Source organism: Myxine glutinosa, chromosome 6, assembly GCF_964187855.1.
Source record: "Myxine glutinosa chromosome 6, kmMyxGlut1.1, whole genome shotgun sequence".
Taxonomy (NCBI): Eukaryota; Metazoa; Chordata; class Myxini; order Myxiniformes; family Myxinidae; genus Myxine; species Myxine glutinosa.
Window position 1 is genome coordinate 161401518 of NC_136266.1, and position 12454 is coordinate 161413971.

Genomic DNA, 12454 nt, shown 5'->3' on the forward strand with positions numbered 1-12454 from the left:
GGGGGAGGCAGGAGAGGAAGGGGAGTGACTGACGTTTCTGAGTGAATGTGGCTCACGTTTCTGAGTGAATGTGGCTCACGTTTCTGAGTTAAGTGTGATGCCGATCAGGAAGAAGAAGCCGTACTACCAAATTCGTACACTTCCGGAATTGTTTGATTTATTTGTATTCAAATGTCTGGTAATCATTTTGTATTTATGTACGCGAATGTGTACTTGTATATAGCTGTCATTCATTTAAAAAGGCTGCGGCACTATCGAGCGTTTTTTTGTTTTTTTAACTCCAAAAAAACGAACTTTTTTTTTTTCAATTTTTATTTATTGCCTAAAACACTCCCAGGCACTCACTGATGAACCTCTGAAAGTTTGATGAAGATCCGTTCAGCCATCTCTGAATAAAACGCAGACACACACAGACAACTCGCGTTTATATATATATATATATATATGTATATATATATATATATATATATATATATATATATATATATATATATATATATATATATATATATATATATATATATATATATATATCTATAATTCCAGTAATCTCTGTCTGTCTGTCTGTACGTTTGTCTGTGACCGCTGTTTCTCGACAACCACGGGTCCGATATACTTTTAACTTGCCAGGTATATTGCTGGGGACCCGAGGATGTGCCTTTTCAAGGTTTCATATTAATCGGACAATTACTTACCGAGCTATGTCCAAAAAACGATTCAACCAATCAGAGAGCAGCGAACGATCGCGTGTGCCGAACGTGGCGGGCACACTCTGCCTCGGATGGCACATTTGAGAGCGTATTCATTTATTTCACGTTTGCAAACTATGTTGGCGTTAAACTATGTTTTACAACTAATAAAAACGAATTTGCGTTTCATTCGCTTTCCTGCGCGTTTGTGCACGCGATGGCGATTTCTTTACCAAACTCCGGAAGCCGTTCGCTTTGGACCAAACCATTGCATGTAAATAGAGGGGGGGGATTGTCACCACTCGCAAGCCGTTCGCTTTGGACCAAACCATTTCATGTAAATAGAGGGGGGGGATATAATTTTAGATATAGATATAGTACGGGCATGCCCTAGTATATATAAATAAATAAAAATCGGGATTTAAATTTAATTCAAAAATTGATCCAGACGTCTATTCTCTTTCAAACATTCAAACCGACAGAGGAAGTTATTTATCACAGCATCTGTAGAATTTTCACCCTTTTACTCAACTCCGTTTCGCTGTTATTTGGTGGAGCAAAAAGTCAATTGAGCTTTATAGATATTTATTCGACATCTTACAAACACAAGATCAGCCATTCCTTGTCAACTGTTTCATTGGAGTGCTTGCTTGAGTGCTTAAACCACTTGGTGAGCTCTCTACAAGCTGCTTGGTAATGCCTGCCTTCTCGTTTGAACTCCCAACATTAATCACAACAAAACTTGAACTCCCAATGTTAAGGAGGAGAAGGGATGGCAGCATGAGGGGAAGGGAAGGCAGCATGAGAGGAGGAAAAGGGAAAGTAGCATGAAGGGAGGGGAAGGGAAGGCAGCATGAGGGAAGGGGAAGGGAAGGCAGTATGAGGGGAAGGGAAGGCAGCATGAGGGGAGGGGAAGGCAGTGTGAGAGGAGGAAAAGGGAAAGTAGCATCAGGGGAAGGGAAGGCAGCGTGAGAGGAGGAAAAGGGAAAGTAGCATGCGGGGAAGGGAAAGCAGCATGAGAGGAGGAAAAGGGAAATTAGCATGAGGGGAAGGGAAGGCAGCATGAGGGGAAGGGAAGGCAGCATGAGGGGAAGGGAAGGCAGCATGAGGGGAAGGCAGCATGAGGGGAGGGGAAGGGAAGGCAGCACGAGAGGAGGAAAAGGGAAAATGGCATGAGGGGAAGGGAATGCAGCATGAGAGGAGGAAAAGGGAAAGTAGCATGAGGGGAGGGGAAAGCAGCGTGAGGGGAGGGGAAGGGAAGGCAGCATGAGGGGAAGGGAAGGCAGCATGAGGGGAAGGGAAGGCAGCATGAGGAGAGGGGAAGGCAGCATGAGGAGAGGGGAAGGTAAGGCAGCACGAGATGAGGAAAAGGGAAAGTGGCATGAGTGGAGGGGATGGCAGTGTGAAGGGAGGAGAAGAGAAGGCAACATAAGAGGAGGGGAACAGAAGGCACCACCATAGAATACAAGAGTTTGGCAAACTTAACAACAGGCACAAAATAACAAGTTAATTAAAAAAGGATAAAATTAATTGTAAATGTGTAACTGTCTCCGGCGTCTCCGGCGTCTCCGGACATCCCGTTCAAACAGATAGCAAACTACCTGTCTTTTTCAAACAGCACCGTACCATTTTAACAGTGATTATAACATGGGCTTCCCTTAAGGGATGCAACTCGGCGGAACACAAGACAACGGAACTCGACGCGTTTAATATTTAACATTACACAACCTAAACATTATTTAACCTTAACATTGTCATAAATGTTAATTTCTAATTTTATTTTCAAAAACGACAAAAAAAAAAGGAAATTACACCCCTTCCCCTCCCTCATCCCACCCACTCCTCTGCTTCCTCCAGGACTCCCACCCCACCCCTTCCCATGCGAAAGAAAAAACATCGAAGAATATCACTCAAAGTTGAGCAACAAGGTCATTACAAATATCGAAGCAAAATGACAAATAAAGCAAATGGAAAGGCAAGAGAATGGTGAAACTGCAGTGTGTTTCATTACCAAGCAGATTGTTGAATGCTCACCAAGCGGCTTAAACACGCAATCAAGCACTCCAATGAAATAGTTGATAAGGAACAACTGGCTTGGCAAGCAATAGAAAGCTGATTGCTTCTTTTTTAAATGGACAGAAATGTTCAGCAGATCTGACCCACCAATCCCCATTTCTTTAATACCTTGAAATCGACTCAATCTGGTTCCGTCATATAAAGGGAATTTTAAAAACAGATGGTTCAAATCTTTGGATTTCATACAAGTATCGCAGGTCCCAGTGCAATAGACTCCACTCTATCTTATGTAGGTATGAATCAAGATGACAGAGCAGAAGGAGGGATGACAGCCTTTCTTAAACAAATAAATAAATACACTTGGTTATCAGAATCACTAATTTCTTTAAATTTTCAGGTTTCACTCCCGATTTCGATGCTTATTTAGTCTACGAGATCCGATCCTCAAATCTGAATCCTGAATATATGCTTTAATAGTCCATGAGAGGTAATCATGGTTCCAAGGCAAGGCATGTTTGAATAGGCCAAAACAAATTGGCGGCTTAAGAACCTAGTGATGTGACAGAGGGCTGAACAAGATGGCGCACTGCCATTTTGGTGAGGCCTATTTTGCTTTTTTTTTGTGATCACTCCTAAATTATGTTCAAACACCTGGTTTTCATTCATGCACTCCTTTGAAGTTCCTTGAGTGCGCATTCCAAGTTTGGGGCTGCTAGATTTCATGGTTTTTGAGTTATGGAGGAGATCCACACACTGACTGACTAACGAACACACATTGCCTTTGATTACAATAGATTACATCTCCATGTTCTTCTTATAAGGGTTTGGTGAAAATTTGATGACAAAAGCTTAAATGGTTAAAAAATCATTATGGTCTGTGCAGACACACAGATACACAAACACACACGCAGAAGCGAATGCAAAACTCCGTCTCCTACTACATGGCGGACAGGCTCAGGACCATGCATTATTAAAACTCTAAGTGAATTTGCATGCCGGGTATTAGATGAATACCTGGGATGTGCTATTGTAATGTTAGTAACTGCCATCTTTGTATCAATCTGTTCTCTCTTGCCTGACCTCAGATGAATGTCGCAGTGATTGCACTTACAACTCTGAGTGCGTCGTGCGCAACGGTGTCCCACGCTGCTCGTGCGAGCGTCTGGTGTGCGACGGAGCATACACTCCCTTTTGTGGAACCGACCGAACTTCCTACAACAACGAGTGTGGGCGGAGGCGTGCAGAGTGCCTACAGCGAAGGATCATCTCCGTGGCCGCCAAAGGGCCATGTGGTGCGTGAGTGGTGAAAAGTTGTGTGTAGGGCAAAGGGCCGAGGATGGTTATCGAGGTGGAGGTGATTGGAGTCGTTTAAAGAGTAAAACTCATGAAATATCCTGAATTTTAAAATGATAATAGTTGTTGTTTTCTTTTCTTTTTTCTTCTCTTCTCTTATCTGCTCTTCTCTTCTCTCTCTATCACTGCCTATATCCATACTTCCTATAAATACAATGGAGTCAAACTACATCACACCTTTTACTTCGACTTCACATAAAAGGCTTTTTATCCATCAAGCCATCCCTGTGTCTCCCATGGACCTTTCCCAGAGCACACTGAGTAGACACTATCAAAGGCCTCCATTAATGATGCCTTCATGTTGCTTCCGCAATGCACATCAGCATGCCCACTTGCTCTAGCTTGCACCACCTGGCGCTTAGAATGCACCTTCGCATGTCCTCCATCCCATGTCATTTACCACTAACCAGAGAGTTGTTTTTGTTGTCGATGTGCTTGAACATGTGCCTTGAGGAATTTCACCAGAAAAGGTAAATCCTTATTTTTCCTTCTGTTCCTTCTCAGGTTAATAGCTTCTTATTATATATCGTCTGATTTGAAAAATATCAGAAGCTCCTGTTTCGAAAATGATTGTCTCGGACTACAACCACAGGTTGAATCGTTAGTTAGTTATTGGTTTGAATCCTGTCATCTCAGTACAAGCATTGATAAATCTTTGTCTGGTGGTGGCATCAGATTATATCTGAAGATAATTTTAAGTTGGAAAATATGTTTGATCAAATCAAAACTGTTGACTTTAATACAAAACTGACTAATTAGCTACTTTAAATTCAACTATTCATTGTTACTTTTTTACATGCAACCTTTGAAAGTTTGACCTGCTTTTTGGGGGTTTTTCTAACCCAAAATGCAACAGATTTGTCTGTTCCTGGTCCATGCCGGGGAGTGAACTGTGGTTTAGGAGCCGTGTGCACCGTGCAAAATGGTGCCCCTACGTGTGAATGTCCGCACGTATGCTCAGACATCCCCTTTGCGGCTGTGTGTGGCACCGACGGTCGCACATATGCTAGTCTGTGCCACCTTCGGGCGGCCGCTTGTGCTATGCGTACGGATATCCGCATGGCCCGCAGTGGCGAATGTGGTAAGTGTGGTTTGTTCCTGTCTGAAATGCATTTGATGCAACATATTTTTCAAATTGCAGTTTAAATTATATTTTCATGTATTAATACTATATAGTATTAATTTGTGATTTGTTACGTGCTCCTCCCCAAACCCCGGTCACGGTGTACCTCCGAGTCCCGAGAGGAGTCACGGCAGAAAGATGTGTTATTCTGTATGTCAAAGATCAATGGTGAAACCACACCAATTGTTACCAACAAACAAGTATTGTATTAAGATCACACAAGAATAACAGTACAATAACAATATTAATCAATAATTGTACAACCAATATATCATTCCTATGATGGTACCATCAGTTTCATACAATATAACTCACTGTGCTCCAAGTGAGCGAAAATAACATTCCCAATGTCTCTGTCCCAGCTTCAAATCAAAGTCGATCCACGCTCTAGTGATCGTCAGAACGATGTTGTATCGAGACCAGAATCCCGCTCGGTTGACAGTCACACTGCCAAAGATAGGCAAAAGTGTCCTGAAGAGGCGGCTGGGAAATCACACCTTCGGGTATGGACGTTCAACGGCTCCCAATCGGCGAACCGCAAATTCACACTCAAAATCCACGTTACACACACACACACCAGGTTAACGTCTGGATGCGGTGAAATGGTTGAAGCGAGGTGAAAAACCTGGAGCGATGCGAAAATCCAGTGCGAGGCAAAATGGCCAACGGCCCGTTCTCGAGACGTAACGGCACTCCAATGATTCTCTTCGGAATCAACCGCAAAACCTGTCATGCAGGTTTATCTGTCACAGCGATAACAACTCTGTCGCAGGAATCCCTTTCCCAGGAAATCCCAATGTTCGCGAGTGACCCCCGTTCGCCAGCGTTTGCTCAAAACCTCAACGCAGCTCGGCTCCTTCTCCGACCTCACTTGATCTGCCTCCTTTTCCTCTTCTTCTTTTTCCTCTTCTTCTTTTTCCTCTTCTTCTTCCTCCTCTTCTTCATCCGGTTCCCGATCCGGTTTCCGGTTTCTTTTCAAAACACTAACTTTTTTTACCTTTTGAAAACGGTTATCTCCAATTCACTTAAACAATAACAATAATAGTACATGCAACCAAAAATGTTTACAGTGGATGAGAACCACAACAACGGAAGTGACAAATCCGTAACAGATTGGAATGATGAATGATGCTGTTTGGAATGAATATATAGAGAATGACTGACGTTTGACTGAAGGCGGCACAGGAATGTGGAATTTATTGCTTCATCGTTTGCCATTCACTGTTTTGTTTTTTTACCCAAGTCATTCACAAACCTGCTGTCCATGCCTGAAGTCAAAAAAATGTAATACTTACATTATTTGCTAATTTATAACTGGTGTCCCCACCCAGGTCATACTATCCTCTTCAACTAAAGTATCAAACAAGCCCAGCTACGCCGTTGTTAGACTAGCGGTCGATTTTTATATACATATGTATATATATATAGATATATATATCTTTTTTTCTTTCTTTTTTTGTTTACCATAAGGCTTACGACAACACAGCTTGTTTACGTCGATGCTTCAAAACAAGTGCCCACTTTCAAAATCTTGGCCTTTTACTGTGGGTTGGTGGTGTACCTGGAAGCTGGGAGCATAGAGTACAACACATGACCACAGCCACAGTTTCTAATCAATATTTCCTGCCCTGCAGACCGCTGTGCCCACTGCAAGTTTGGTGCGGTGTGCAATGAGGGGACTGGCCGCTGTATGTGCCCCGACCAATGTGTGGAGACAAAAGTTCCCATGTGCGGAACAGACGGCCTCACTTATAAAAGCGAGTGTGCACTGCACATCCAGGCCTGTCTGGAGCAGAAAAACCTTTACGTTTTGTCATCTGGGAAATGCGGTCAGTGAGTATGGCATTCCCTCTTTCTTTCATACACTGGAAAAATGCGAGCAGGTCTTATTTGTGACAGATACATGAGAGTGTACACATAGCAAACATAGCCATTGCAGCTAACTTAATCACGGATATTTAGGAGTCGCGGAAGGCGAGAGAACGAGGCCATTCGTAGGGTTCGAAGTTGGTTTATTCAAACAGCAAGATCCAGCACACTAAACTCGAACGGAAGTCAGCATGCTTATATATAAAGCCAAAAGCCCTCTTCGGAGGGCGTGGCTCCGGCAACCGCGCGTGCGTCACGTCCGCACAACCACAAGTCCAAAAGGCCCGTGCACGTGTATTATGCCCAAATAAGGTAATCACATAAGGTAACCGCCACATGCGGTTACCTGCACATAAGGTAACCGCCACATACGTCCCCCCAGAATGCACTCCACGGGCCTATGCGTAGGCCGAGGCGACCGAGGGGCTGGGCAAGTCCTTGGGGGAGGCTGCCGAGGTTCCTCGCGGGCCTCCCGAGGTTGCAGGTCGTGGGTGCAGTGCCGAGAAGGCTCGAGCGGTGCACGCGAAAAGCGGGTGAGCCAACCGAGGGGCTGGTCAAGGCCTCGGGGGAGGCTGCCGAGGTTCCTCGCGGGCCACCCGAGGTTGCAGGTCGCGGGTGCAGTGCCGAGAAGGCTCGAGCGGTGCACGCGAAAAGCGGGTGAGCCAACCGAGGGGCTGGTCAAGGCCTCGGGGGAGGCTGCCGAGGTTCCTCGCGGGCCTCCTGAGGATGCAGGGTCGGAGAAGTAGTTGCGGTTGTAGTTGTAGTTGCGCGAGGGTGACGAAGCGGCCGTGCCGCTAACGTCAGCGCGCGCGAAGGTGACGAAACAGCCGTTCCGCCAACGTCAGTGCGCGCGAAGGTGACGAAGCAGCCGTGCCTTCGGAGGGTCTTGGAGCAGGTTCGCCCCTCTGGTCGTAGAGGAGGAGCCGAGCGCGGTGCGCGAAACTCATAGTCATGGCCGCCGTCGTTACCGAAACTCCGGCATTTCGAAACCGCGTTCGAAACTGCGCCCGAAGCCGTGCGGGAGAAGCCGGCGTCACCAGCTTAGGTGGCTTCCCTGGCTAGGGCGCGCTTGCCGTGTTCGTTCGCAGCCCCCGAATCCGTTCGGGGGCAGTCGGAGGTCACCAGTTTAGGAGTCGCGGAAGGCGAGAGAACGAGGCCATTCGTAGGGTTCGAAGTTGGTTTATTGTAACAGCAAGATCCAGCACACTAAACTCGAACGGAAGTCAGCATGCTTATATAAAGCCAAAAGCCCTCTTCGGAGGGCGTGGCTCCGGCAACCGCGCGTGCGTCACGTCCGCACAACCACAAGTCCAAAAGGCCCGTGCACGTGTATTATGCCCAAATAATGTAATCACATAAGGTAACCGCCACATGTGGTTACCTGCACATAAGGTAACCGCCACAGATACATACTTTGTGGTGCAGCATCGCAAGTTACACAATAACAATGAAGTATAGTGAAATAGAATTCTCCTTCGAGACCTGCTTAAGTGTTTCAGTGACATGTGGCTCATTGAGTATATACAGGGTGTCTCAATAAAATGTATACATCATTTAATATTTCAGAAAGTTAATTAAATAGTGGAGAAATGAATGATATCGAGTGTTGCTAATATCTAACAGCTGGCATTAGCGCGTGAAGAAATGATTGCACATCATCAGTCAGCTGTACCCATAAGGTAGTGCACAACGACAACATGGCAGTGCCCTTACAGCAATGTGTATATGTATTTAAATGTATGTATATATCTATGTATATATTTATGTATGAATTTATGTACAGTATGTATATATATTATTTATGTATGTATGTATGTTTGTGTATAATTATGTATGTATTTATTTATGTATGTATGTATTTATGTACGTATGTACACTACCGTTCAAAAGTTTTAGAACACCTCAATTTTTCCAGTTTTTATCGAATTTTACGCAGTTTAATGTCTCAATGTACTCTGAAATTAAGCATAGAACAAAGAAACAATTGGAGATAAAAAAAGAAATCATAGAATCATTTTGTTTAACAAAATTTAATTTAAATTTTTGATTCAGCAAAGTAGCCACCTTTTGCAGATATAACCGCCGAACACACTCGTGGCATTCTTTCGACAATGGAAATCAAATGTTGTTGGGGAAGTTCTTCCCAACACTGTTGCAGAAGTTCCCACAAATGTGTTGCACTTGCAGGTTGCTTTGCTTTCGCCCTTCTGTCCAGTTCATCCCAAACCAGCGCGATGGGGTTTAAGTCTGGAGACTGTGCTGGCCATTCCATGATTTGAAGCCTACCGTCTTTTTCTTTTCCTCGAAGGTAGTTTTGACATGGCCTGCAGGTGTGTTTAAGGTCATTATCTTGCTGTAGGATGAACCCCTGACCAACTAGGCGTATACCAGAGGGTATTGCATGGCGCTGCAAAATGCTGTGGTAGCCCTTTTGGTTCAGGGTGCCAGTCACTCTGTGCAAGTCGCCGACTCTGGATCCAGCAAAAGAACCCCAGAGCATCACGCTTCCTCCTCCATGTTTGACAGTTGGTGTCACACACTGAGGAACCATCCTTTCGCCTACTCGACGGCGTACAAAAACCCTGCGTGATGAACCAAAGATTTCAAATTTTGATTCATCGGTCCATGAGACCTTCTTCCACTCTTCAGTAGTCCACTGGCGGTGCTTCATGGCCCAGGCAAGCCTCTTTTTCTTATTTTGCCATCTCAGCAATGGCTTTCTTACTGCTACTCGACCTGTCAAACCTGCAGCTCGAAGTCTTCTCTTCACAGTTGAAACTGAGACTTGCTTACTTCGACCAGTGTTAAACGGTGCTTGAAGCTGTTGTCCTGTGAGCCGCCTATCAGGCAAGCTGTTGACTCTCAGAAACTTGTCTTCTGATTCTGTTGTGGCTTTGGGTCTGCCAGACCTCTTCCTGTCAGAGTTTCCTCCAGTTTCCAATATACTACTTCCTGCAGTGCAATATTGTCCAAATAATGCTTCAGAGGGTGTAATAACAGTCTGTTCCAATACTGCTTTTATACAGACAGCGCCAGCGGGTTTGTAATCAAGTAATTAGCAGAGGTTGTGACACCTGTAGGAATTGTTTGCATCAACTTTCAAGGCTTAATTAACTTACATTGCTGCAGAACAGCTGTAAGTTGTTAACCCATTGCTTGTTCCCTGAAGAAGGCCTTTTTTACAATATAACTAATTTACATTATTTTCCCCGTTTTTGCTTACCGAAACTTTTTTTTTTTAACCTCGAGCAGATTACTGCTTACCTTTGTACCATTTTAGGTTATTCACTGGACATTAAACTGTGTAAATTTCAATAAAAACTGGAAAAATTGAGGTGTTCTAAAACCTTTGACCAGTGGTGTATGTATGTCTGTATTTAATATTTATGTATGTATGTTTGTATGTAATTATGTATGTATTTATTTATGTATGTATTTATTTATGTATGCATGTATTTAATATTTATGTATGTATGTTTGTATATAATTATGTATGTATTTATTTATGTATGTATTTATGTATGTATGTGTGTATTTATGTATGTATGTATGTATGTATTTAATATTTATGTATGTATGTTTGTATATAATTATGTATGTATTTATTCATGTATGTATTTATTTATGTATGTATGTATTTATGTATGTATGTATTTATGTATGTATTTATGTATGTATGACTTGTATGTATGTATGTATGTATGTATTTATGTATGTATGCATTTATGTATGTATGTTTGTATATAATTATGTATGTATGTATGTATGTATGTATGTATGTATTTAATATTTATGTATGTATTTATGTATGTATGTTTGTATGTAATTATGTATGTATGTATGTATGTATGTATTTAATATTTATGTATGTATGTATGCATGTATGTTTGTATGTATGTATGTATGTATTTAATATTTATGTATGTATATGTATATGTTTATGAAGAGTTTAGATGCAAAAACAGATAAATATTTTTTTCGATTTTCTGTAAATCAACATTTTTTAATGTGTGTTCTTCGTATAACACATCAATTCCAAAAAGGGTGGCCCTAAATTGATAAAAGCCAACTAACACAAGGCCAGAATTTCACAAATCTACATTTCATAAAAACATTATAATTTGATACTTTTCAAATTATTTTGCATCAAAAGCAGATAAATCCACAACCTGATTTTTACTGCGTAGCCCATATGGCAAAGCCGTCTAGAAAAGTGTTTGTCTGTCCGTATGTCCCCTGAAATGTACACCAATCATAGCTGAGGATCTGGTCACATGACAGGGGTGATGTGATGTCATTATGGCGGTACAGCGGCTGACTCCGCACACCGCCATTTTGATTCCAATTACGTTCAGACCGAACATGTCATCGAACCTGTCATATATCACAAATGCTATGCTCTACCTTTAAGTTTTTCATTCAGTATGAAACACAAACAAACCGATTGGTAAATGACCATCAAATATCGAAAGCATCGGCGTTACGGGTCTTCCAACGACTCTTTACTTATATAGGCCTTAGGCTTCATGCCTTCATGGCTCACCTTCAGGCCGCATCGGACAAATTAGCCCAGGTTTCTTCATACAGTCGTGTTGTTTTCGTAATAATAATAATTATAATAGCATTAATACTAATAAGATAGTAAATATAATTGTAACACTGCAATCCCTTTGTCGTTATTGTAAACTTCTGAGATTGAAGTGGTGTATGGTTGGTTCATTGTTGACTTAAAACATAGAATAAACCAGTGTCTCAATGCAAAAATAATTTAATACTTACATTATTTGCTAACTGGTATCCCCACCCGGGTCATACTATCTCTTCAACTCTTCAACTAAAGTATCAAACAAGCCCGGCTATGCCGATGTTAGACTTTCGGTCTTGTTTGCAAAAGCAGACAAATCCATCATAAACTTTCTTTGGTATTAAGTCTTCACAGAATCACCAGAAAATGTTTATAATCATTAATACAATATGAAATAATATTAATCTGAATATAAAAAAAGTTTTTGAGGCAGGAAGGTGATGTAAGCCGCCAGGCCGATGACATGGCTGGCAGGTAGGGGTAGGCAAGCAGGCAAGACAGCCAGCTTTGTCCTAATCTGTCGAAATCGAATCTATCTCTCCAACCTGATCTATCTATTCTCTCACCTACTCTGGGTCCCTCTAAGCTATATTAACCTCTTGTTCTTCTACTCTACGAATGCATAAGTTTTATTCATACTAATGCACAATATTATTTTTTGAAAGTTGATTATAGCAACCCTGTGGAGTGTGGAGATATCCGTAACCGGTGGCCTCAGGTCCGGAGGTCGGGGAGTGGGTCTGAGGAACCCCCTCGTGGTAACGCCTACCCCGGTTACATGACAAGTTTTTGATAGATGAAGTCTGTATACATTTTATT

The 12454-nt window shown here is 42.5% G+C and overlaps 1 protein-coding gene across 3 annotated transcripts in view; it reads left to right on the plus strand.

Moving 5' to 3' along the window:
• AGRN (agrin) overlaps positions 1–12454 on the plus strand; it is a 185352-nt gene that overhangs the window by 42388 nt on the left and 130510 nt on the right. For 2 of the 3 annotated variants that reach the window (XM_068118853.2, XM_068118854.2), the window contains exons 7-9: positions 3791–3997; positions 4915–5139; positions 6816–7010. In XM_068118853.2, coding sequence (XP_067974954.2) covers positions 3791–3997; positions 4915–5139; positions 6816–7010 — 627 coding nt within the window. The remainder of the gene's footprint in view (positions 1–3790; positions 3998–4914; positions 5140–6815; positions 7011–12454) is intronic. The other variant, XM_068118855.2, reaches the window with a different exon arrangement.